Source organism: Rhinoraja longicauda, chromosome 20 (assembly GCF_053455715.1).
Source record: "Rhinoraja longicauda isolate Sanriku21f chromosome 20, sRhiLon1.1, whole genome shotgun sequence".
NCBI lineage: Eukaryota > Metazoa > Chordata > Chondrichthyes > Rajiformes > Arhynchobatidae > Rhinoraja > Rhinoraja longicauda.
The window spans coordinates 29,244,012-29,271,879 of NC_135972.1; the positions used below are offsets into that span (position 1 = coordinate 29,244,012).

Genomic DNA, 27,868 nt, shown 5'->3' on the forward strand with positions numbered 1-27,868 from the left:
TGCCCACCCCTATTCCCAGACTCTCTCGTCAAAAATAACCTAGCCGGCCGCTGCACTCTTCCTTACACAACCCAAGCAGGCAGACATCGGGTACTGAACTAGAAGGGGAATTTTAATAGGGGCTGCTGCTTACAGAAAGTTCCAGATCCTGCTGGAAGCAGCAGAATATGCGCTCTTACCACAGCTGGATAAAAACCAACAGCTGTGACACCAGCAGATATTTTAGCATTGACCTTTAATTAGGAAGCGCCCCAAAGTGCTTCAAGTATGAATGAAAAATAGTCATTAAACTAATTAGAGAAAGGCGAAAAAAATCACGATCAGAAACCTCATAAACTTACCGTCCTCTCAATACCACAAGGTTATTTATATCCTCAAAATGCTGAAGTAACAGCATTTCAGGTCAGGCAGCCTCTCTGGAGAACATGGAAAGATGATGTTTCAGGTTGGGACCCTTCTTCAGACTGTTGTTCTTTTGGTCATTCCAGCATTTTGTGCCTAGCTTTGGTATAAACCAGCATCTGCAGTTCCTTCTTCTTATATTATCGATATCCTCCAGGTATTTAAATCCCTCCAAGGCCTTTTATCTTCTAGCCTACAGCATGGCAACATCTTTCTCCAGCAGTGTACCAACAGAAGTCCATCCACTCCGAAAAGACACCCATTCTGCTGTCTCCAGCATTGCCTACTTCCTTCTGGCCAACGCCAAGTCAGCAAGGGATTTACACTCAGGAATTCTTCCCTCAAGCCCCTCCACCTTCATAAACTCTAAAGTTCATATTTTTGGTCTCAACTTGGCTTACGTTTCAGCTTGCATCCCTGTGAATGGTTTTGGATGTTTTCTGTGTTGAATGTGCCTCCCCAATGCAATGTTACAGTATATCATTGGAGAACTATTAGTCGGGAACAAATTTTCCCACTAGGTGTAAACCCAATGTAGATCCCAATCACTCCTTGTTTTAGACATTCCAAAATACTGCCCACTCCTTCAGCTCATCAGCAGCTTATCATTTTGACATGGAAACTATTACGTAATCGTGTTCACGAGCCAATAAAATCAATTATTGGCCACTCGTCTGAGTCTTTCAATATTTTTGTCCAGCATTTGCTCCTTCTAACTTTTGAACTTATTATCTGCTTTTCCATACCTATTTCTTCTTAGGGTGTGGTGTTCTTCCGAACATTGTGGCTTTGTAGCAAACAAATTTGTTGTGGGGGAAAGAATAGTGAGGGTTAATAGCTAGTAAGTAGGGATGTGGATTGTGTTCATGTGCTGACAGGGAACTGCAGACAAAGCCTGAAAGTAGAGACATGGAATGCAGCAGTGAAGACACCCAAGGTTAAAGAACTTCATTGATCATGTTATAGCATACACCCATCATTGGTAACCGAAAAATTGATCTACTGTCAACAAAGTTAGACTTGTGGATAATCATCTTATTCTATTTGTTACCTAACTAAGCTCCATTCTGTAATCAATACCTCATTTTACTGTTAATCAAGTTTCCGTGTAATCTTGTCATCTGAGAATATAAAAACCGTACCAAAGTTGCACTTGGGAGATCAGCTTTGACTGGCCTCCTGGTGTGCACTAATTAATTAATCACCTGTTACTTCAAACTCCAGCTCCGTGTGTCCTTACCATTTTGCTCTGACAGAATTTAATCTCCAGAACACCAGGTTAGCACAATTTTGCTGTTGACAAAACAACAACAGACTGAAGCAAGTGACCACGTAAAAATAATTTCCAAACCCCCTCCCCCTTTCTGTGAGTGAAAGTGAGCACTTGGGTTATTTTTGAAAATGGCACACAAAATAAATATTTGACACAGTTATTCTTTTTGGTCTGCTCGCACAAGCTAAGCTGAATTTGTTTTGTTAGCGATGAGACTCAGAATGCTGATAGTTAGAAGGTTCTGGCTTCACATTCCCCTGCAGTCCTTAAACACATAGTTAGCAATCATACGATCACAGAAAGACAGAGCACAGAAATGGACCCCCACACTGTTCATTTGCCCATGTTAGGCATATATCCCTCTACAACCTTCCTATCTATGTACCTATTCAAATGCTTTTTAAATGTTCTATCAGCATCTGCCTCTGGCACCTCCTCTGCTAGCTCATTGAAAATGTTGACCGCCTTCCGTGTGAAAATGGTACCCCTCAGATCTCAGATCTTACCCCTTCTCATCTTAAACCCCTTTAATTCTAAATTCCCCTGTCCTGGAATAAAGATTCAGACACTCTATCCTATCTATGCTCATCATCTATATACTAAAACTCTCGTTTGTTTGTTTGTTTGTTTGTTCCTGAACTACAGCCAAAACGGTAAACGATAGTGTGACAATTTTAGGCCTACCTTACTCACCATCATCCCTTTGGTGCTAATGGAAGAAGTTTAATTGAAATCGGTGTTATATTTTTAAAGTTATTCACATTTTAAAGTTTAAATCTATCTCCTAGGGATGGAGTGGGGGGGAGGGGAAGTAGGGGGGGGGGAGGGGGGAGGGGAGGGGGGAGGGGAGGGGTGTAGGAGGGGGAGGGATGGAGGAGGGGGGAGGGGAGGGGGGAGAGGGAGGGAGGTGAGGGAGGGGAGGCGGGAGGAGAGGGTGCTGCACCAATGCAGGTTTGGGCCCAATGGGTCCACTTGGTCCAGTAGTATTATAAACTCTCAAAGGTCATCCCTCAGCCTTTTGTATTCCAGTGAAAATAAGACCAAGCTATCTAATATTTCCTTTTAACTACAGCCCTCCATTCCAGGGAATATCCTAGTGAACCTCACATTCTCTATTGCTACCTCATCCTTCCTGCAGTGTGGTGACCAGGGGTGTACAGAATACTCTACATGATGTCTTACCAATGTTTTATATAACTGCAACATAATATTCCAACTCTTATACTCATTACCTCAGCATATGAAGGCAAACAGACCAAATGCTTTTTTTCACAATCCTTTTCACCTACATTGTCACTTTCAGGGTGCTGTTGACAAGGCCTCTGTATATTAACTGTCCTACAGTCAATGCCATCTACTCTGGATGTCCTAACAGAATTTGACCTCCCAAAGAACATTACCTCACACTTGAATAGTTTAAATCCCATTGCCCACTTTCCAGCAGTCGATGGCTTCCTGCATCCTTAACAACCTTCTCTGGTGCAGTATCGATTTTGAAGACCCTGTAAGCTTTGGTAGTGTAACATCTCCCACTGCAGTCCTTTCAAGAGGAGCAGAGAGTATTTCTAGCCAATGTTTACCATCCCTAGTGCAGATCATCTGGTCAGTAATATCAAAGTTAGTTATGGGACTTTTTATGCAGCACTTTGTGTCTTTTGCAGCAGTTGTCGAAGGCTATTGTTGAGGGCACTGGCGGTCGAGGATGGGCCACGTGGGAATCGGAGGACGCACCGCTGGGGACAATGGAGGACCCGGCATGGGGGGACCGCCGTGTGAGGGGGGGGGGCGGGGAGAACAAAGGAGGATCTGACACGGGGTACTTTGTAACTTTGTCAGCACCCTTTATATGGTGACTGTTTGCATACCTTGGGCACGCAAACAAAGAATATCACTATGACTTGCCACATCTGACAATAAATTATTCAATTCAACTTTTTATTTTCATTATCTTGGGATAAAATGGGACTCTGGTTCTTCTAGGAGTAAATTAAAAACCATTCCATCTAGTTACTGCAACTTCCAGTGCTTGTGATGATCGAGCAACACAAAGTTTGCTCTGTTCCTCAAACTTATTAAAACCTGTTGGAATCTTACCTCATTTTTTTCTTTCAGTTTGGTTATCATGACAATCACAGGGCAATCCTCTTGCCAAACCATCCGCCAGAAGTCATTCACTGTATTGATCATAGGCCCCTGGGTTGCAATGTAGGCCTTCCGTTGGCCACCATAACCCTGATGAACAGATGGAGATACCAGATTATAAATCCAAATGTGCGTGGTAGCCATTCAAGATAAAGTGCATTGTCTACCTATTGTTGAACCACTTCTGCTCTCTGAGCATGGGTAGCAAGTCTTCACATACTGTACCAAGTAACCCACTCATTTTTGTCCTGTGCTATTATCCGATTGAAACTCGATGTGAGAATAATATAAGAAAGTGCCCGTATTGAAGGAAGTATTGTAACCTTAAAAACACAGCTTAATACGCATAATTTAAATAGTGGGGGGAAAAAAGACAGAAAGTTAATGAAGAAATGGGAAAAAGATTCAGTTCCCTTCACCTTCCTGTCAGCTGTTTATGCTATTCTGAAGAACTCATTTCCCTCCCTGCAGTCAGACTGGTTATGTTGTGGCCACTGCAAGCTCTGTGGGGAATTCTCACTTAGAAAATACTTGAATGTAACATTTCTGCACAAGGTATGTCAATTGAACTATTTGCCAATTTCTGGACTTTTTGCAGGTCACCCAAATAGATTCAAGAACTGTACACACCGCCCAAATGTTCCATTAGCCCAGACCGGACTCCCCACCATTGACTCCGTCGACCTTTCACGCTGCCTTGGGAAACCAGCCGACATAATCAAGGATCTTTCCCACCCCGGTCATTCCTTCTTCTCCCTGCTCCCATCGGGCAGAAGATGCAAAAGCTTGAAAGCATGAACCATCAGACTCAGAAACAGCTTCTTTCCCGCTGTTATCAGACTTCTGAACAGTTCTTCCATCAGCTGGGGTACAGTCCTGATTTCCCAACCTACTTCAATGGACTTTTTCTGTTCTATTATAGAAGCAATATTCTGCATTCTGGCATCATCTGAATAACACATGAACAAAATCTTCTCACTGTATCACGTGACTATAGTAAATCTAAACTCCAATTTTGACATGCAAATATATTAACAAGATCCATTCCAATCCACCTACTCACCCGGATGTAGTTGGCATTAATGTAGGTACTGCTAACGGGTTCTTCATGAGTCTTTGGTATCAGGCACACTCTGCTGTGTGGATCTAAAATGGGATGTTTAAAAATAAAAGAGGACAATGATTTGACATTATTTTAATAAGTGTAAACTGTTAGGTTATAAAACCAATGAATGTATCATAATTCTCTTGTTACAAGATTATATTTTCCACTTGAAAATCAAGATTTGTTGATACACTTAGTGGGCAGTAATAGAGTTGCAGATGGGGCAGGAAGTTTAAAAGGGGTTTTGACTATTTTTTACACAGGGAGGTTGACATCTGGAACTAACTGCCAGAGAAGTTGGTGGAGTCAGATATAATCACTATGTTTAAGCATCATTAAGGCAGGCACTTAAATAAGCTAGGCATAGAAGGATATGGACCTAGTGCAGGCAAATAGGATTAGGCGGCATGACGGTGCAGCGGTAGAATTGCTGCCTTACAATGCCAGAGACCCAGGTTTGATCCTGACTACATGTGTTGTCTGTAAGGAGTTTGTATGTTCTCCCCGTGACCACTTGGGTCTTTTTCCGTATGCTCCGGATTACTCCCACACTCCTAGGATTTGCAGATTTGTTGGTTAATTGGTCTCGGTAATATTGTAAATTGTCCTTAGTGTGTAGGATAATGTTAGTGTACCGGGATCATGGTCGGCATGGACTCCATGGGCCTGTTTCCACGATGTATGTCTCAACTAAACTAAACTAAACCGATAAATGTATACTCTTGTGACAACTAAATTTTCCACTTGAAAATCAAGATTCTTTGATCCAATGAAGGGTTTTGGTTCTGAAACTTGAACACTTCCCATGGGTGCCTCCTGACCTCATATTTCATATTTCTCATTTTTTTCTTACAGCATAAAAACGAGGTCATTCAGGCCACTGAGTCTGTGCTGGTCCACAGCACATTTCAATCAATGCCATTTACCCCACTTGATCCACTGTCATTTATTCTCCCTCTTATGCCCAGGAAGTTCCCATTAATTCCACCTCCACTCACGTACGTTGGGAGGGGAGGAGCGATCTTTCAAGAGTTTGGGTTCAGCAGTCAAAATGAAAAGAAATATGTGTTCAGATAAAACAAATGCAACCATGTGACCAAAATATCAAATCAGTTGCATTTAGATGGACTGACTGCAAGTGCTTTCTATTTCCCGTTTATATATTTTCTGCTCATCAACAAGAGGTTAAATGTGTTTCTACTACCTTTCAGAAAGATATTTATATAACACATGCAGTCTGTCCACATCAATGTAACTGATTTCCTTCTTAATTTTTTTTTTTTGCATTGTCGTATTTATTTAATGTATACATATTTTTTTTCATTTCAGCCACTCTTAGAAAACTCCCTGAATCATAGAAACATAGAAAATAGGTGCAGGAGGAGGCCATTTGGCCCTTTGAGCCAGCACCGCCATTCATTGTGATCATGGCTGATCGTCCCCAATCAATAACCCGTGCCTGCCTTCTCCCCATATCCCTTGATTCCACTAGCCCCTAGAGCTCTATCTAACTCTCTCTTAAATCCATCCAGTGATTTGGCTTCCACTGCCCTCTGTGGCAGAGAATTCCACAAATTCACAACTCTCTGGGTGAATTTTTTTTTCTCACCTCAGTTTTAAATGGCCTCCCCTTTATTCTAAAACTGGGGCCCCTGGTTCTGGACTCGCCCAACATTGGGAACATTTTTCCTGCATCTAGCTTGTCCAGTCCTTTTATAATTTTATATGTTTCTATAAGATCCCCACTCATCCTTCTAAACTCCAGTGAATACAAGCCTAGTCTTTTCAATCTTTCCTCATATGTCAGTCCCACCATCCCAGGGATCAATCTCGTGAACCTACGCTGCACTGCCTCAATTACAAGGATGTCCTTCCTCAAATTAGGAGACCAAAACTGTACACAATACTCCAGATGTAGTCTTACCAGAGCCCTCTACAACTGCAGAAGAACCTCTTTACTCCTATACCGAAATCCTCTTGTTATGAAGGCCAACATTCCATTAGATTTCTTCACTGCCTGCTGTACCTGCACACCAACTTTCAGTGACTGGTGTACAAGGACACCCAGGTCTCGCTGCACCTCCCCCTTACCTAACCTAACTCCATTGAGATAATAATCTGCCTCCTTGTTTTGGCGGCCAAAGTGGATAACCTCACATTTATATTTATAATACTGAATCTGCCACGCATCTGCCCACTCACTCAACCTGTCCAGGTCACCCTGCAACCTCCTAACATCCTCTTCACAGTTTACACTGCAACCCAGCTTTGTGTCATCTGCAAACTTGCTAGTGTTGCTTCTAATTCCCTCTTCCAAATCATTAATATATATGGTAAACAGTTGCGGCCCCAACACCGAGCCTTGCGGCACTCCACCCGCCACTGCCTGCCATTCTGAAAAGGACCCGTTAACTCCTACTCTTTGCTTCCTGTCTACCAACCAATTTTCTATCCATGTCAAACCCTACCCCCAATACCATGTGCTCTAATTTTAGTCACCAATCGCCCGTGTGGGACCTTATCAAAGGCTTTCTGAAAGTCTAGATACACTACATCCACTGGCTCCCCTTCATCCATATTACTTGTCACGTCCTCAAAAAATTCCAGAAGATTAGTCAAGCATGATTTCCCTTTCATAAATCCATGCTGACTTGGACTTATCCTTTTACTGCTATCCAAATGCACCATTATTACCTCTTTAATAATTGACTCCAGCATCTTTCACACCACCGAAGTCAGGTTAACTGGTCTGTAATTCCCCGTTTTCTCTCTCGCTCCTTTCTTGAAAAGAGGGACAACATTAGCTATCCTCCAATCCACAGGAACTGATCCTGAATCAATGAACATTGGAAAATGATCACCAATGCGTCCACTATTTCTAGAGCCACCTCCCTGAGGACCCTGGGATGCAGACCATCAGGCCCAGGGGATTTATCATCCTTCAGTCCCATTACTCTACCCAATACTATTTCTCGCCTAATGAAAATTTCTTTCAGTTCCTCTACCCCCCTAGATCCTCTGTCCTCCAGTACATCCGGGAGATTGTTTGTGTCTTCCTTATTGACGACAGATCTGAAGTACCTGTTCAACTCTTCTGCCATTTCCTTGTTACCCATAATAATTTCACCCGTTTCTGCCTTCAAGGGACCCACATTTGACTTTGCTACTCTTCTTCTCTTAACATATCTAAAGAGCTTTTACTGTCCTTCTTTATATTCTTGGCCAGCTTCCCCTCGTACTTCATCTTTTCAGCCTGTATTGCCCGTTTTGTTACCTTCTGTTGACCTATGAAGGTTTCCCAATCCTCTGGCTTCCGGCTACTCTTTGCTGTATTAATCCATTCTGTCTGTGTGTAAATCTAACACACAGAGAACATACAACACCTGTAGCCAGGGCTGATCTTGTTTCATAGTGCAAATTTTGCATTTCTGGGGTTGATTTAATTAAGGTATATAAAATGACAATATGCCAAGATAGAAAGTATAACAAGGACCGATATCCATTAGCAGACAGGTTGATAATTATGGGGCATGAAGAATGTTCAGATGATGGCGGGATTTTGGTACTGTTTGCCTATTAGAGTAATGGAATCAGGAACTTTCATTGCATTTAAAGGTACTCAGATATATACCTGGTGTGCTATAGCTAGAAGACCAAGAGCTGGAAAGAGAGACCAGGCAGGCATCACACATTCACATAATCATTGTGCAATACAGAATAAAATGATCACTATTTTTTCTTAGCATTGCTATGATGGTCACAACGGCCTACTTTTGTTTTGCAAGCTTCTACGATACTATTAACATTTTTGTTGAGAACAGACATAGCAATGGCTGAAATCTAAACACATTGCATCGATTTTGCAAAAGTAATAATATGCGATCAATTCCTGTGCACAAAAGCATGAATATTTGGAAAATGGTAGCCTTTGTTCACATTCAGTCACACCTGTATTGCTGTCAATGACAAAGGTTCACTTTAAGGCATACATTTTATAACATTTCAGGTTTTTAAAAACATTTTTCAAAACTGGTACTCAATGTTGGAAACGCCCTCACTAATTCCTGAGATCATACTATTGCAAAATGCACCGTTTTAATTTTCCATCAATCGTGTGGGAGTGACCCTGGTTGCAGCTGCCGATGTGGAGCAGCCCATTATCCAGTTACACCCATGAGGATGAGTGAGGGCTCCACTGATTCATATCAACATATCCCAGCAGTGAAAGAAGGGAAACACAAGCTGCTCCCCACCCCTCATGTTTTTTTGGAAAATGTTTAAAGCTAACGTAGAAATCCTGTACGGACTTTAGTTTGTAGGATTCTCTCCAATACAGGAATCGAGAGGGGTATGAAATGTGTCTGAGGCAGTATCTTCTTCTTACTTCTTAAGCGCTTCGCTCCTCTAGGGAGCATAGGCCATTGACAAATGTCCTCCACCTCACTCGGTTGTTGGCGGTTCTTTCGAGTTGAGCCCACTCCCAGACATTTCTGCCTGGACACCTCTTCTCCAGCCGTTCCTGGGGTGACCTGAGGCAGTATATTGATCCATTATTGTATGCCAGATGGATTTTCTCTCATATGGGATCATCTATATGTTGAACAGCAGCTGCAATGTTATTCTTAGTTGGTTGAGGAGAATAATTGCTGCAGAAATGGTGGGTGCATCATTAATAACTTTGTCACTGTAGTCAATTGTGCATTGAGTTTTTCTCTGTTCTACCGTCTGTTATTCATGATCAAGGTCACAATACAGAGAATGAAGCATCTCTTTTTATGTGAGAGTATCTTGAGGTATGGGAATCCTTGGGCATGTGAAAATAATGAACCTTTAATCAAGTCTCCACCGTACATGTGTTACTGGGAGTAATCACACCAGAAGTTTAGTTTAGTTTAGTTTAGTTTAGTTTATAGATACAGGATGGAAACAGGCCCTTCGGCCCACCAAGTCCACACCGATCAGCAATCCCCGCACACTAACGCTATCCTACACACACCGGGGACAAATTACAATTATACCAATTAGCTTACAAACCTGTATGTCTTTGAAGTGTGGGAGAAAACTGGAGATCCCAAAGAAAACCCATGCAGATCAGGGGGAGAACGTACAAACTCCGTACAGACAGCACCTGTGGTCAGCATCGAACCCAGGGTCTCTGGTGCTGTAAGGCAGCAACTCTACCGCTGTGCCACTGTGCCACCCATGTTACTGGACCTACCTAGAAAGTCTGCAGCTGGATGCAGTTATAATGTTTTTCCTCATTTTCTCCTCTCTGCTCACTCAGCCCCTCATCTATCCTTGCTCTCATCTACTATCTACCCCACATTTCATTTCCAAGAATACGCTGTGCCACCATGCCACTCTAAACCTATGACATTTTAGATGAGGATTCATTGGATTCACAAATTTGGCTTTTGAAATCTTCTCTGTGATGTCAATATGCCACATCCACATGCCCAATTTATCCCTTCTTTTAAACAGAACGATTAACACAGTTTGCTTTCCAATGCTCTGGGGATGTTTTGAACAATGCAGTTATAGAGTTTAGCATTTGGCCCCTGACTTCACAGTGATGCCTTTTCTATGTATTCATTGTCAAATTATTGAATGTCACTTATTTAGCCATTATTATAAATGAATTGCCACAATTCATCTTCTTGCACAATTGCATTCCCATTCTTCTGTGGTAGCCAAGAAAAAAAAATATCATTTTGTACAAAGCATTCACTTTATACAGAGTTATTTATGAAATACATTGTGTTAGAACATACAGAAATTCACTTTGAAATAAGCAAATCCACTCACCAATTTTAACTTGGAAGTATAGTACTGTTGCTATGTTAAATGTGAAATATAAAACATCGCACACATTATAGGTTGTTATGTGTAGGAAGGAACTGCAGATGCTAGTTTAAACGGCAGAAAGACACAAAAAGCTGGAGTAACTCAATGGGACAGGCAGTATCTCTGGAGAGAAGGAATAGGTGATATTTTGGGTCGAGACCCTTCTTCAGACTGAGTTACTTCAGCTTTTTGTGTCTATCATATGATGTTATGATAGCTGTCCTTTGACATTAAATTATCACCTACTTGATGTCTTATGTGCCAAAGAAAATATGGTAATCAATGGGGGAATTGGATAATTACTCAAAGTTCTGGAATATAGATTCAGCATTACTTAAAAAAGACAATTCATCACGGTTCTTCTCGATATTTATTTAGCAGTTAACATGGTCTCTTGGAATTAAACTTATCTTTCAACAAACCAAACAAACATACAAAGTGCTGGAGTAACTCAGTGGGTCGGGCAGCATCTCTCTCGAGGACATGGATAGTTAACGTTTCAGGTCGGGAACCTTCTGAAGATATTGTAGTAGGGGGCAGAAAGATAGAAAAGAGAGGTTCAGGCAGGACATAGCCCGGCAAGTGATAGGTGGATATAGATGAAGGGGATATGTGAATGGCACATGGTTGGACAAAGGCTAGAGATAAAAAAAGGAGACAAAAGGCTTTAGGATGAAGAGAGGAGGTCTGAGGCGGCACGGTAGCGCAGCGGTAGAGTTGCTGCTTTACAGCGAATGCAGCGCCGGAGACTCAGGTTCGATCCTGACTATGGGTGCTGCACTGTAAGGAGTTTGTACGTTCACAAACGTGACCTGCGTGGGTTTACTCCGAGATCTTCGGTTTCCTCCCACACTCCAAAGACGTACAGGTATGTAGGTTAATTGGCTGGGTAAATGTAAAAATTGTCCCTAGTGGGTGTGGATAGTGTTAATGTACGGGGATCACTGGGCGGCACGGACTTGGAGGGCCGAAAAGGCCTGTTTCCGGCTGTATATATATGATATGATATGATATGATATGATATGATATGAAATGTTAAGGGAGATGAAGGGTTATAGGGGAAGGGGATGGGGAAGGTGGGAGAGAAAGGGGGAGGGATTGTGGGAGAAATCCGTGCACACCATCTCTTAGTCTCAGAACATATCCCTGAATTTTAAATGTGCAATGCATGCTTGCACATGGATTTTTCACGTAAATTCACCTTCAAAATTAAGACAGACTTCAGGTTCCGAGGACAGATCTAGCCTTCATTCTTTTGAAAGAATGTGAGCCTGATTGAAGATATTGTCAAACAAAAGCACAATGCAGCAAGACTGTAATTTATAGGAAGACCCTTTGTCAATTTCATAAAGATCACAAAGTTAAATTAAGAGCATAAACAAAGAGTCAAGCTATTACATCAGTGGTATTCTTATGAAAAGAACAAGTGGAAATCCTAAACCTGCTGGCAATTATCATCCAGTCATTCCCACACCATGCTCAAAGATTATAATCCCCATGCAACCCAATGAATAAGTGTGAATCACTGCAGTTACACAGCATGTTGCATTGAGTAATCTACTAATTGAACTAATTTACAGTGCTATTTCTGAGGTCTTTAGACTGGCTTCCAGTCTGCCAAAGAATTGATTTCAAAATACTACTGTTGGTTTCTCAAGCACTGACTGGTTTAGGGCCAAAAGACATTTATGATCTTCTGCTCCATTATGAACCATCCAGACCTCTCAGGTCGTCTGGGACAGGTCTGCTTTCTGTCCCCAGGGTCAGAACTAAACATGGAGAAGCAGCGTTTAGTTTTTTGTACCACATATATGGAACAACCTTCCAGAAAACTACAGGTCCCGCTGCAACTCTCAGTTCTTTTAAATCGAGGCTGAAGACTTCTCTGTTTGACGCTGCCTTGATTTTTTTGAATTAAAAGGATTTGCTTAAATGTTGGTTGAAAGTGTTTTAATTACAATTTTTCAAAAACAAAATATTTAATTATTTCATTGATTAAAATATTTGTTATTAATATTTCTGGATGTCAAGGTTGTTCAAGTGCATTCAAGGTCATTGACAATTTGACAAGCTCATAGCAGACATAGCTGGTTGTCAACATGTAGAAACTGCAGATGCTGGTTTATACCAAAGATGGAGTAACTATGGAGTAACAAAGATGGAGTAACTATGGAGTAACAAAGATGGAGTAACTATGGAGTAACAAAGATGGAGTAACTATGGAGTAACAAAGATGGAGTATACAAAAGGTGCTGGAGTAACTCAACGGGTTGGGCAGCATCTCTGGAGAAAATTGATGGATGACATTTCAGGACTGAACATGGGTCCCAACCCAAAACATCACCCATCCTTTTTCTCCAGAGATGCTGCCTGACCTGCTGAGATACTCCAGCACTTTGTGTCTGTAATTGGTGTCACAAGTCTTTTTCAGCTTTAGTTTAGTTTAGAGATACAGCACAGAAACAGGCCCTTCGGCCCATAGAGTCCGCACCGACCAACGATATCCGCACACTAACACTATCCTACACACTAGGGACAAATTACAATTGTTACCAAGTCAATTAGCCTACAAACCTGTACTTCTTTGGAGTGTGGGAGGAAGCTGGGGCTCCCGGAGAAAACCCACACAGGTCACGGAGAGAACGTACAAACGCTGTACAGACAGCAGCCGTAATAAGGATTGAACCCGGGTCTCTGGCGCTGTAAGGTAGCAACTCTACCGTGGCGCCATCGTGTTCCTCTAAAAAGGTGTCTTGTGAGTGGAGCTTGCTCAAACCTTGTAGACCTGGGCTGACAAAAAAGTAGAATGTCCATATTACATGGGTCAGCTCCGAGTGTGGAAATCTCTCCAATGAAAGGAAGTTCTACCCCTTGATTCCTTCTTATGAAGTGAGTAGCAGGCACCAATAAACAGTATCACATTTAGTAAATAGATTTAAACTTTAAAATGTGAATAACTTTAAATTCTTTAAGAAACTTTAAACTTTAAAGCACTCACATTTGTAAATTTGTCTTAAGATAGATTCTTTACAACAGACCACCAGTTTCCTTTGATGTACGGACAATCTCTCACTTTTAATTAGGTTTTGGAAGAACAATACGGAAAGATTCCATTAATGAGAAAAATATTAAAAGCAAATTGCAAGGCTCATGTTGGAGGAACTCTTTTGTTGTATACTTATCACTTGCTTGATTTCCTCTTTTGTCGTGGGAAATGTAACAATCAAAAAGGAGTTTGATAGTGTGCAGTTAACAATCTCTTTGCCAAGATATTGAGGAAGAAGTTCATCTCAGTAATGGCACGTAATATCACCGCTTTGAATATGTAATAGCACCATTTTAAGTAAAACAATCTTCAGTTTATCCCTTGATGTGTCAAGCACGATGAAAAAAAATGCAACACATATTGACCTTGACCCGAAACTGTTAATTGCTATCTACAGTCGTGTCTTTATGCTGACCCAAATTTTAATCTCTGGTGGCCAGCATCTTAATAACAAGAGAACAGGAAGCATCCCAGTTCCTTTAAAGTGATGGGAGTGATTTTAATTTCCACATCCATCCCGTTGGTATGAGGTTTTGACAATACTCCACCCTTGATTTGTCTTTTGGTTGCATAATGCTGAGATGATTAATATCTATATACTAAAACTCTTGTTTGTTTGTTTGTTTGTTCCTGAACTACAGCCAAAAAGGTACACAATAGCGTGACAATTTTAGGCCCACCTTACTCACCGTCATCCCTTTGGTGCTAATGAAAGAAGTTTAATTGAAATCGGTGTTATATGTTTAAAGTTATTCACATTTTAAAGTTTAAATCTATCTCCTAGGGAGGGAGGGGAGAGGGAGGGAGGGGGGGAAGGGGGGGGGGAGAGAGGGAAGGGGGGAGGGGGGGGAGGACAGAGGGGAGGAGGGGAAGGGAGGGGGAGGAAGGGAAGGCAAGAAGGAGGGGGAGAAGAGGAGGGGAGGGGAGGGGAGGAGGGAGGGGGAGGGAGGAGGAGGGAGGGAGGGGGAGGGGGAAGGGGAGGGGGGGAGAGGGGATTGGGAGTGGGGGAGGAGAGGGTGATGCACCAATGCAGGAGAGGTTTGGGCCCAACGGGTCCACTTGGTCTAGTATAATATTAAAACTGTTGTGATTCAAGTCTAGTCCCTACTACATCCAAAAAATTGCCTTTCTTGCACCTAAGAATAAATGTGCAGAAAGAATGAATCACAAACTCTCAGAATTCCAGCCAGTTCAATCAATAATTTCACAACCGCCAAACTAAAATAACATTGCTGGCTTGGCCATTGCCCCATGGGAGCAACTTTTTGCTGCTCTGATTCCATGACACTTTTCACGTGCATTTAAAAACAGCATGATTTTTTTAATCTGCTAAATGGCTTGCAGTTATAGGAGAGCTGCCGGAGGAACTCTGCGGGTCAGGCAGCATCTGTCGAGAGAAATGGACAGTCAACATTTTTTGACTTCATCTAGACTGAAAAAGTAGAGGGGAAGGAACCAGGGGCGGGGCAAGAGCTAGCAAGTGATAGGTGGATACAGGTGAGGAGGGGAAGACTGGGAGACAACAGCCAGGTGGGGAATGGAAGGGTGGGCATAGCAACAGAGGGTGGGAGGTGACAAGTGGCGGCACGGTGGCCCAGCGGTAGAGTTGCTGCATTACAGTGCTGGAGACCCGGGTTCGATCCAGACTACATGTACTATCTGTACAGAGTTTGTATGTTCTCCCTGTGACTGTGTGGGTTCTCTCCAGGTGCTCTGGTTTCCTCCCTCATGCCAAAGACATCAAGGTTTGTGGGTTAATTGGCCTTGGTAAATTGTAGAATTGTCCTTTAGTATGTAGGATAGTGTTAGTGTATGTTTTCCTGCTGTATCTCTAAAGTAAAGTAAAGTAAACAAAAAGTGGAGAACAAAAGGCTATAGATACTGGGATCTGATAGGGAAGGTGGGTGAAGAATTGAACTGAATGAGAGGTGGTAGCAGATGGGAACAACAAGGGAGGGAGGGGAGAGGTGAGCAGTAGTGAGAGAAGGGAATCCTGTGGGAGGAGAGTATAGGGAAAGGTGGGGGAGATAAAGGAAACAGTGTTATAGAGAACTGGAGTTAAGGTGAGAAGTAGGAGATGTGAGAGAGGAAAGGGGTAAATTGGAGGAGAGAGAAAGGGGATATGGGGTACCTGAAATTGGAGAATTCAGTGTTCATGCCTTTGGCATAAAGGCATTATGCCTAGGTAGACTACCTAGGTGGAATATGAGATACTGTTTCTCTTGTTTGCGCTTGGCCTCAACTTGACAGTGGAGGAGGCTGTGGATGCACGAGTCGGTGTGGGAATGGGAAGGGGAATTAAAATGGCTGCCAACCAGGGGATTCAAATGGCCGCAGTGGACAGAATGCAAGTGTTCAGCAAAGCGGTTGCCTAGTCTACATCTGATCTCACCGAGATAGAGGAGTCCACATCAAGAGCACTGAAAGCAATAGTCACGGTTAGAAGAAGTGCAACGCAAGATAGGTGATTTAAAATCACGGCAAGTACTGTAGAGGTGTAGCAAACACCCAGTATAAACGAAGCAGATGACTGACAGTGATTCACAAATCAATCTTGAGTGCAAGGTCAAACTCCATGGGCCAAATGGTTTCCTATTTTATCAGAAGGATTTGTGGGGAGAAGAAGTGCAACAATGGTATTGAACGATTTATTCACAAAATGCTGGAGTAACTCAGCAGGTCAGGCAGCATCTCGGGAGAGAAGGAATGGGTGACGTTTCGGGTCGAGACCCTTCTTCAGAATGGTATTGAACGCATTTAAAAGATATTCATAAATTCCACATTCCTTTCAGACATTCTGAACCTAAATCAATGCATTTTTTTCTGAAAATACTACTTTGTAAATTAAACATTGATGCCAACATTTCAAAGGTAACTATAATATCCAAATTAGTTTAATCATTATAATCTGACATAAACTTCTGAATAATGTAGGCCGTGCACTGTGTTCATACAATGGCAGCACTAAGTCCAACAAATATTTTGGCACGTACTGCCTTTGAATAGACAATGTGCAACATTCCAAGTGGACAATACATTCTGGATGAAACATTGTTGACTGCGTTTTTCAGTCTTTTTTCAAACTTTCAAAGGCAACTTATCTGACACTGGAATAAAAGACCCATTGCAGCTGTGGCCCCTTGAGTTGGAAACATTTCCATGAGTTCAAGATGGGCTTCACAACACCACGCTGGGGCAGAACGTTGTGTTAATATAAATATAAAGAGGATGGCTCGTCTTAAATTGTAGTGAAGATAGAAAACAGAAGAGGTCCATTTTATTTTGTGTCGATGTCAATTCAAATTGTCATCCAATGATTTACTTGGCATTAAACTATATTTATTTTAGTTTCGTTTAGAGATATAGCATGGGAACAGGCCCTTCGGCCCACCGTGTCCACGCCGACCAGTGATTCCCGTATCTATCTATCCTATACACTAGGGACAATTTACTGAAGCCAGTAGCTGAAACTTTCCATTATTACACCTGGGGAAATGTGCTTCATCCTGAGGTTTTATGGGCAGGTTAGCTGGAGACCCATCAGTAATCTATACATTATTAAAGTTGATATTATTTATTTATTTGCATGGATGCATTTCAATGCAAAAGAGATAGTAGTGCATCAGCTGCTCAATAACCTAGGGTTCAGCAGCCCTATCGGCATATCAATCCTTGACTTCCTGGCCAATTGACCAAAATTAGGAAGGATAGATGATGAAGCACCCTCCATGATAATTCTAACATCAGTTCCCCACAGGGCTGCGTTCTCAACTCCATACTATACTCCCTGAACACGCCCAACTGTGCAGCCAAGTTCACCCTTACTCCATTTATAAGCTTGCAGATGGCACCACAATAATGCAGGAAGGAGATAGTGTGCTTCCTTGACCATCGAGATAGAGCAGAGGAGAGCTCAGTAACTGGTATCAAGCCAATAACCGCTACCTCAATGTTAGCAAAATGAAGATGCTAGACATCAATTTTAGAAAGAGGGGGGAAGTACACACACCAGTCTGTAATATGGTGCTGAAGTGGAGATGATTGGGAACTTCAAGTTGCTCGGCATGAATATCAACAACAATTTGAATTGGTCCATCCATATATGGCCAAGTAGGCACACCAATGCCTCCAATTCCTCAGAGGTCAATCTCCATTGACTCCTACCAATTTCTACAGATGTCCTGTAATACTGTAGAAAGCATCCTATTTCTACAGGACCATGAGAAATTTTAGAGCTGTAGGCAAAGCCCAGTCCATCATGTAAACCAGCCTTCCCCCATTGACTCCACCTACACCATACTGCCCCAGGAAAGCAGGCAACAGAATCAAAGACCACTCACACCCTGGGTCATTCTCTCATCTCTACTCTCCCATTGGACAGAAGATACAAAGGTTTAAAAGCTTATACCACCAAATTCAAGAACTGTTTCTTCCCCACTGTTATCAGACTCCTGAATAGTCCTCTCGTGAACTTAGGAAGTATTCCCAATCTCCCAATCTACCTCGTGGTGACCCTTGCACTTTTTCTCATCTACACTTCCTCTGCAGTTGTAACACTATATTTTGCATTCTGTTTCTTTTCCCTTTTTGCACTACTGGTTGTACTCGTATGGTTTGGTTGAACTCACATATAGTATGACCTGCCTCGATAACAAGCAAACCAAGGGCTTTCTCTCTATCTTGATAAACCTGATAATAGTAAGCCAATACCAATACCAGTGAAGTCAGTCTAATACATAAAGGATGCTGAACCTGACATAACCCATTTTATGCCTATTTTGTAACTGTGTCCGTGTTATATTTTTAGCTAGGATTTCCCATTATGATAAATACTGTAAAGCTAAAATACCTGAGGAAACAAAGTTCCACACTTTGGTCCCCGGGAGAACTGGATTCTTCTCAGCTTCAGGTTGGTTCCACATTACAAAAGTGAAATTTTAATTTTGTCCAACATCGAGTGCATATCATTTACCATTTTCCTTGGCACTGAATCACACGGCACCGGAAGAGGCCATTCATCCCAAGCAATCAATGCTGAGCATATACTGTTCTATAAAACATATGGAGACGGTCTGAGCCCCAGAACCATAGGCACAGTTATGCAGCATGAAAATAGGCCCTTCGGCCCACCTTGTCCATGCCGACCAAATTGGCAATCTGGGCTTGTCCCATTTGCCATCATTTGGCCCATAATCCTTCAAACCCTTCCTATCCATAAACTGTCCAGTTCTCTTTTCAAAATCATGATGGTTTTCTATTGCTGTGGTAGCCCAAAGAAAAAAATGTTTGATTTTCTTCAATGCAAATCCCCTGAACATTCTTTATCATTGAATTACAGGCTTGGTATATTCCATCTCTTAAAACATGTAAAGTTTCCAGTCCATTCCCAGTTAATTATGACTCTCAAGATTTTAACTGCCAATTTCTCATGTTCTTCTGTTGATCCCTATCCTACTGATTAACCTTTCAAAAACATTTTTAACCCCTTGAATATTTGACATAACTTTAATGGCCTTCTCTTGGCCCCAAATAAGGGCCATCGCAAGCTATTATTCCCGCAGTGACTTGACTTGCTCCAAGTCTGCATCTGAGCCAAAATCACTCTCCCTTTCATTGGTGCCAAGGGAGATTGTGCAAGAGAAGCAGAAATGAGAAGCAGAGACAACCAACAATAGAAGTAATGGACAGACTATTTCCACAGACTATATTATGAATGCCATTTGAGTTGTTACCTGAGATCTTCGTGTTTTTTATTCAAAATGAACCATGTTATGAGCCTATGGGACTTATCACAGCCTTGATCCAAACTGGAACCAAAGAGAACGAAACATGAACTTCAAGAGCTGAGATGAGGTAAGAATGTCATCAAAGAAACAGTTTACTGAATGTGGTGTAAAGTCACTCCAGTAATACTGAAATCAAATAGCATCAAAAGGAAAATACTTTGTGGTTGGAGTGGGGATCGCTGGTCAATGTGGACTTGGTGGGTAGCAGGGCCTGTTTCCACTCTGTATCTCTAAACAAAATAAAACTATCTGTATTCGCCAGAGATGCTGCCTGACCCGCTGAGACACTTTGTGTCTTTGGAAATATATTGCTCTTGCTTATCACTGGGTCTAAATCGTGGAACTCCTTGTCCATCAGCAGGGATCAATGTGGGAGTACCTTCATTAGAAGGTCTGGCTCAAGGCTGTGGCTTGTCATGATCTTCTCTGGGTAGCAATAAGTGACGGACAATAAACGCTGGGTTGCAGTGTCCCGGATCCCAAAAATAAATCTTACAAACATAATATTTATGATAAAAAGCTTGCCATTTATCATTTCATTAAAGAAGGGGCTACAGCACAAGAACTGGTAGGAATGCAGAATTTAAAAATGCCCAAATTATTTAAAGTTAATAACTTTCTTTAAAATGGCTGCTGATCCCAGGTTTGATTAGTGCATCCTCCCCAACTCTTCTGAACACCAAAATCTGCCTTGATTTCTCAAAGGTCAATTGAGCAGGTATTTATTCTCAGCACTCATTTTCCAGCCCATCGCAAACAGAACAGAGATAGAGATCCCACCCCACCCACCCTTCCCCACCCTCTGGCACTTTCATGTACAACTGCTGGAAATATAACACTTGTCCCTACATGGTGACGCAGCAGTAGAGTTGATGCCTCACAGCACTTACAACACCAGAGACCCGGGTTCGATCCTAGCTAAGGGGGTTTGTCTGTACGGAGTTGGTACGTTCTCCCCGTGACCTGCGTGGATTTTCTCCGAGATCTTCAGTTTACTCCCATACTCCAAATGCATACAGGTTTGTAGGTTAATTGGCTTGGTATAAATGTAAAAATTGTCCCTAGTGTAATGTACGGGGATTGTTGGTCGGTGGGGACTCAGAGGGCTGAAGGGCCTGTTTCCACGCTGTATCTCTAAACTAAAACTAACCCTCCTCCCTCACCACCATCCAGGGATGCAAACAACTCTTCCAGACGAGGTAGAGATTCACATGCACCTCCGCTACAACTGGTCTACTGCATTCGGAGCTCGTGATGTGGCCTCCTCTACATCGGCAAGATCAAGCATAGACAAGGTGACAGCTTTGCAGAGCACTCACTCTCTGTCTGCAATGGCACCTGCTGTTCCTTGTGTCTTCATGGACATCTTGAACTTCGGAATGCATGTCCGTTCAACCTCTCTTCCCATTTGCACAAGAACCCGTCAATCCTTGACCTTCTCCATTGCCACGGGGAGGCCAAATGCAAACTAGAAGAATGGCTCTTATACCCATATTCCATCTGGGTAGCCTACAACTTAATGGTATAAACAATGAAAATTCCAGTTTCAGGTAACCTCCTCCTCCACTTGGTTCATTTCTCACTTCCATCAGTTCACCCTGGTTCCCTCTCTCCCTTTACTTACTTTTTCCATCCCTCCCTCCTTCAATACCAAGGTTCATTATGCTCACCTCCCTGATTCCATAGTCCATCACCCACGTACCTCCACCTGGGTTTCTTCTACCTTGGGTCCTCATTCCTATATCCCTTCCCCTCCCCCCATCTGGTTCCATCGGTGTATCATCCCCACATGCCCCCCCATCTGGTTCCATCGGTGTATCATCCCCACATGCCCCCCCATCTGGTTCCATCGGTGTATCATCCCCACATGCCCCCCCATCTGGTTCCATCGGTGTATCATTCCCCACATGCCCCCCCATCTGGTTCCATCGGCGTATCATCCCCACATGCCCCCCCATCTGGTTCCATCGGCGTATCATCCCCACATGCCCCCCCATCTGGTTCCATCGGTGTATCATCCCCACATGCCCCCCCATCTGGTTCCATCGGTGTATCATCCCCACATGCCCCCCCATCTGGTTCTATCGGTGTATCATCCCCACATGCCCCCCCATCTGGTTCCATCGGTGTATCATCCCCACATGCCCCCCCATCTGGTTCCATCGGCGTATCATCCCCACATGCCCCACACATCTGGTTCCATCGGCATATCATCCCCACATGCCCCCCCATCTGGTTCCATCGGTGTATCATCCCCACATGCCCCCCCATCTGGTTCCACCGGTGTATCATCCCCACATGCCCCACACATCTGGTTCCATCTCTAACCTACCAGTCTCCCGCCTCCCTTTAACGTCTGTGTACTAACAATCTCCCTCTGCATTCACATTGCTGGTGCAGGGTCTCGATCCAAAGCATGTTAGACCCTGTAGCCTCCAAAGAATGCTGCTTTCTTAATCTGAGCGAGTTACTCATGTGATTAAGCATTGCACTATTTCTAGTGGAGTTCCTTGCTCAGGATTCGAAGTTACATCATAACCAAACTTTTACTTTGAGTTGTAATAAAACTGCTGTTTCAACTATTACAGGCCTTATGTTAGAATTTGATGTGCCAATTTTACAAAAGTGTTGAAAATGTTAAAAACTAAGCAGGGAGAGTTCATTGCTAAATGTAAGAAGCAGACTTTTGATATGTGTCCTAAACCTATACTCTCGGGAGTGAAACATTGTTTTCACTCAATGTACAAAACAGTGAGAGTACATTGTTGGTGACTGATGTTGAATGCTGAATTCATAAGGAATAGTAGAATTAGGCCATTTGGCCCATCAAGTTTACTTCACCATTCAATCATGGCTGATCTATCTCTCCCTCCTTACTGCATTCTCCTGCATTCTCCCCACCTGTACTAATCAAGAAGATTATGTTGTATGTTGAATTATATGCTGCATTCAACGTATAACAGCTAAACCACTTAACAAAATGTCCCTGTCCCAATGCGTGCCCATTTAAGGAATATATATGCTGCAGAAGATAATGTCTTTTCTTTCCTAGTTCACAGTATCCAGCTGGTCCTAATGTGACTCCAGAATCCAAATCCCATATCTCACTATCATTCCCAAGTAATTTCCTCTGATGCTGATCATCATGACATCTGCTAGACCACGATGATAGAGCAATGAACCATGTCCAACTAACAGTCCAAGCCAAATATAGTGTCCTGCCAACACAAAGAACTGCAGATGCTGGTTTATGCAAATGCTGCCTGACTCACTGTGTTACTCCAGCACTTTGTGTATTTTTTTAGCAACTTGCCTTGCTGGCTTCAAGCCTCTTCCAATTGCACATGAGAAAGGATGTGATGATACCTGGGAACAAGGAGAGGCCACATAGTCCCTTGAACCTATTCTAAACTTCAACATTAGATGTTGCCTGACCTTAGTTTAGTTTAGTGTGTTGTTACATATACTGTGAAAAACTATTTGTTTCATGCTAACTAGTCAGTAGAAAGACTATACAAGACTTTCAATGGATATTTTTAAAGCAGAGATAGATTCTTGATTTGTACGGGTGTCAGGACTTATGGGGAGAAGGCAGGAGAATGGGGTTAGGAGGGAGAGATAGATCAGTCATGATTGAATGGCGGAGTATACTTGATAGGCCAAATGGCCTAATTCTGCTCCTATCACTTATGACCTTATTACAATCGAGCCGTCCACAGTACACAGATACATGATAAAGGAAACATGTTTAGCGCAAGATAAAGTCCAGTAAAGTCCGATTAAAGATAGTCCGATGGTCTCCATTGAGGTCGATGTAGCTCAGGACCACTATCTAGTTGTTGATAGGATGGTTCAGTTGCCTGATAACAGCTGAGAAGAAACTATCCCTGTAGCTCAGTTTCATTTACCTTTAAGCCACAATAACCTTGCCTTAGAAAAAACAATTAATTTTGATCTTGAAAATTTCAATTGACCTAGAAATCACAGCTGCTTTGACCATTTATATTCCAGACTTTTTAAAAATCTTGATGCGAAAGAGTGACTTCTGCTCTGATTTCTATATGACATTGCAGTTTTTAGCTGCAGTTTTTATCAGAGCAAACTGGTTCTCTGTATTACCTTACATGTTAGGAATAGATCACTCTCAAATTCAAAGGAATGCACACCAGATTTACATAATCCATCCCAAAATTTCAGCATTTAAACTGTGCTATGTCTTTTCCAGTTTGCAAGCTTCCAATTGATTAATCTTCCAGTAGTATAACACCCTTTCATCACGACACCTTTGGGACAAGTGTGAATAGATCTCCCAATCTCGATTGAATTGCTGTGTTTCACCTTCATTTGCTGATAATGTGCATTGGGATAATAACTAATAACTAACATGTCGGCCAAGGTCCATTTTCACCTGTTTACTTGCTTTCAACAACTAGGGCAGCATAGTGGTACAGCGGTAGAGTTGCTGCCCCACAGAACCAGAGACCCAGCTTTGATCCTGACTATGGGTGTTGTCTGGGCAGAATTTGTACATTCTCCCCTTGACCTACATGCATTTTCTCCGCGTGCTCCGCTTTCCTTCCACAGTCCAAAGATGTAGATGTTTGTAGGTTAATTGGCTTCTGTAAATTGTAAATTGTTCCTTGTGTGGAGGATGGTGCTAGTGTACAAGGTGATCAATGGTCGGTGTTGACTCGGTGGGAGGAAGGGCCTGTTTCCATGCTATAAGTCTAAACCTAATGTCTAAAGTAAACTATTTGACCATGGCAGCATCTTTGCTAAACTTGATTGCAATCTCGTGCAAGGTCAGGGATGAGGAGAAGATAGATTTTCACACAGTCATACAATGTGGAGACAAGCCCTTTGGCCCAACTTGCTCACACGATCAACATGTCCAATCTACACCAGTTCCACCTGCCTGTGGCCCATATCCCTCTAAACCTGTCCTATCCATGTACTTGTCCAAATGTTTCTTAAAAGCTTGCTCCATACACCCACCAACCTCAGTGTGAAAAAGTTACCTCTCAGTTTCCTATTAAATCTTTCGCCCCTCACCTTAAACACGTGTCCTCTGGATCTGGATTCCATTTTCTCTGGGAGTAACATGAATTTAAACACCATTCCATTTATTAAGAGCAAGTTTACAATTTCTTTCTATCTGGTGGATGCATGGAAACGTATTTACCAAATGCCTGCTTGAGGGCTAATAATGCAGAACAGGCCTCAGAATAAATATGAGCTTTCCCACTGGTTTATGCCTTTCCTAACAGATCAATGAGAAGAGTTAAGCTGATTATTATCACCACTGTTCGACCATTCTACATTGTATGTGGACTAAAGCACTTTGATCTACAGTACATGTCAGCACACGCTTAAAACTCCTAATAGCATCAAGTGCTCTTTGGTGTACACAATAACAGATTATGGAAAAGTAATAAACGGTGCTAAATATCTTTGACAGACATTTCAAAAAAGATTTTTCAGCAGATTGCACTAAACAAAATATCCTCAAAAGTTTTTTTGCAGGATTGTTTAAACAAAAACAGAGCAGAAAACCACAAGGCAGACAGGAAGAGACATTTCAGACTTGATTGTGTGGGTGAGGTACACACTCGAATTGATTGAAGTCATTTTTAAAAACATTTCACTTGAATACATCTGTCAACATTTCTTAGTTCCAACATCCGTTCACAGTGTTGGCATTAAACTTTTTTAAAGGAAAGAACATATCTTAAAAGCCATCGTAAAATAATCCCCAAAAAAGAGAGCTACTGGTTCAATTATTGCTCCCTACTGCCCCAATCTAATTAACTCCCTCCCTACCAAACTCCAATCCACCACTCAGGCTAGTGCAGATCTTCATGCATGCTAGCAACTCATTGGTCTCTGCGTCTATAAAATGAATGTCAGCAAGTGACAAAGCTGTTGGGTGTGGTTGAGATAGGAGACATTAAAATCTAAATCTATCCTTTGGTCACTAAAGTGCCAAGTTGTATTTCCAGCAGGGATGACTGCTTTAGATACAAAATGCTGGAGTAACTCAGCGGGACAGGCCTGTCCCGCTGAGTTACTCCAGCATTTTGTGTCTATCTTCAGTTTAAACCAGCATCTGCAGTTCCTTCCTACACATGACAGGACTGTTAGAGAGTCAGGAATAGGAAGGGCAGTGTAGAAATGAATTACAGGTGCTGGTATAAACTGAAGATAGGCAGAAGGGTCCCGGCTTGAAACATCACCCATCCTTTTTCTCCAAAGGTCCTGCTTGACCCGCTAAGTTACTCCAGCACTATGTATCTACCATTGGAAGGACAGCGTTGCATTTTATGTCCTTGGTCCACTGAGGCTGAAGCCAGTGACAATATCCCCTCCTGCCACCACCCCTCCTGCCCAGCTCATCCTCTCAAGGAAATGACTTCCGAATGTAGATTTTCATTGCTGTTGATTATCCCTGTGGTTTCACAATAAAAATATCGCTCACCCTTTACCAATCGGTGATCAGGCAATTATAAACTTGCCCCACGCGATCAGTTAACTGCTCAGGCTACACAGTGGTGTTGTGGATCAACCATCTGAAAGATAAATCATTCAATTATCAATTCTCCGGCGTCTACTCTGAAATAATATTATGAACAAGCCACAACTTAGAAAAAGAAGAGCGCTGTAGCTGAATTTACTTTTCAAGGATCCTTCTGACACTTGCAGGTGCCTGTGCCTTTGTTATACCAAGGCGATCCTCCATTATCTTGCATGACGCTGCTATTGTGCTAAATAAGAGAGACTCAGAGCCAATTTGGAAGCACAAAACGGGGCATTCAAAAGATACAATGGACCACCAGCAGCAGGAGAAAATCAACCCCACGACAGTCTGCAACCTCATGGCACAAAATATCCCGCACTCTATCACTACAATCAAGGTGAGGAATCAACACCTGGTCAATGAGCAGTGCAGAAAGGTCCAGTGGAAACATCACCAGGCGTACTTCAGAATGCCATACCAACATTCAAGTGCTTCCCACAACCACATCCCACATTCACCTACATTACAAGCAGAAAGGTGTCAGCACTGATCCTTGTGTACCACCGGGCACAGTCTTCCAATTGCAAAATCAGCCCTCTACTATCTCCCTCTGTCTCCAATTGCCAAGCCAATTTTGGATCCAGTTTTCCAACTTGCCCTGGATCCCCATCCATTTGAATGGTCTCTCATGTAGAACTTTGTTAAAGGCCTTACTGAAGTCCATGTACATCGTATCTACTGCCCTGCTTTCCTTGACACACTTTGTTCCCTCTTCAAAGAATTCAATCAAATTGGTTGGCTCTCTTTTAGTTCAGTTTAGCACTGACCAGCGACCCCCTACACGAGCACCATCGCACACACTATGGACTATTTATAATCTTTACCAAAGCCAATTAACTTCCAAACCTGTGCATCTTTGGGATGTGGGAGGAAACCGGCGCACCCGGGGAAGACCCATAGGGTCACGGGGAGAACGTGCAAACTCTGTCCAGACAGCACCTACAGTCAGGATGGAACCCGGGGCTCTGGTGCAGTAAGGCAGCAATGCTACCACTGTGCCACCCTGCCATGCTCCATGCTCTCTATGATTTGGCCCTGCTTTTGCAAGTGATCATTAATCCTCTTCCTCAGAATTTTTCCAGCATCTTCCCGACTACCAACATAAGGGAGAAAGGAAGGCATTGAGAAGCAGAGGGGGAATGATGAGTGGTTGGGGGTGGGGGTGGGGTGAGTGGTTGGAGAAGAGGAACTGTTGGGAGTTTGAGAGGAGGCAAGTGGATGGAGTTTTGTGAGGGGCAAGTAGTAAGGGGTTTCAGATAAGGAGAAGCAATGGTATTTTGAGTTATCACAGGCATGGAAGGATGGGACAGTGGTACCAGAGCGTCTGGTGCTATTCCAAGCACAACACTAACTTAATTTGAATGATCAGAGATTTTAAAATGCCAATTCCAGACCATTCGCAGATATGAAAGCAGAGATTAATGGTGGACTTTCAGACAAGGCAGGCAGTATGAGGGATGAAATATGCTAAAGCTATTTGTTTTAAATCTTCAGTGGTCAAATATAGTTTCCCCCTCCCCACCCCCTTTACCTGTATCCACCTATCACTTCTGTCTGATGAAGGGTCTTGACCCGAAACCTCACCAATTCCTTTTCTCCATAGATGCTACCTGACCCGCTGAGTTACTCCAGCATTTTGTGGCTGCCCACCTATCACTTGCCAGGTTCTGCCCCACCCTACTTCTCTTTTCCATTT

The 27,868-nt window shown here is 42.6% G+C and overlaps 1 protein-coding gene across 1 annotated transcript in view; it reads right to left on the reverse strand.

Moving 5' to 3' along the window:
* Window positions 1-27,868, reverse strand: part of LOC144603696 (receptor-type tyrosine-protein phosphatase R-like) — a 202,582-nt gene that overhangs the window by 41,673 nt on the left and 133,041 nt on the right. Inside the window, exons 9-10 of the mRNA XM_078417335.1 lie at window positions 4,881-4,963; window positions 3,770-3,907 (exon numbers count right to left, since the gene is read on the reverse strand). Of these exons, the coding sequence (XP_078273461.1) occupies window positions 3,770-3,907; window positions 4,881-4,963 (221 nt within the window). The remainder of the gene's footprint in view (window positions 1-3,769; window positions 3,908-4,880; window positions 4,964-27,868) is intronic.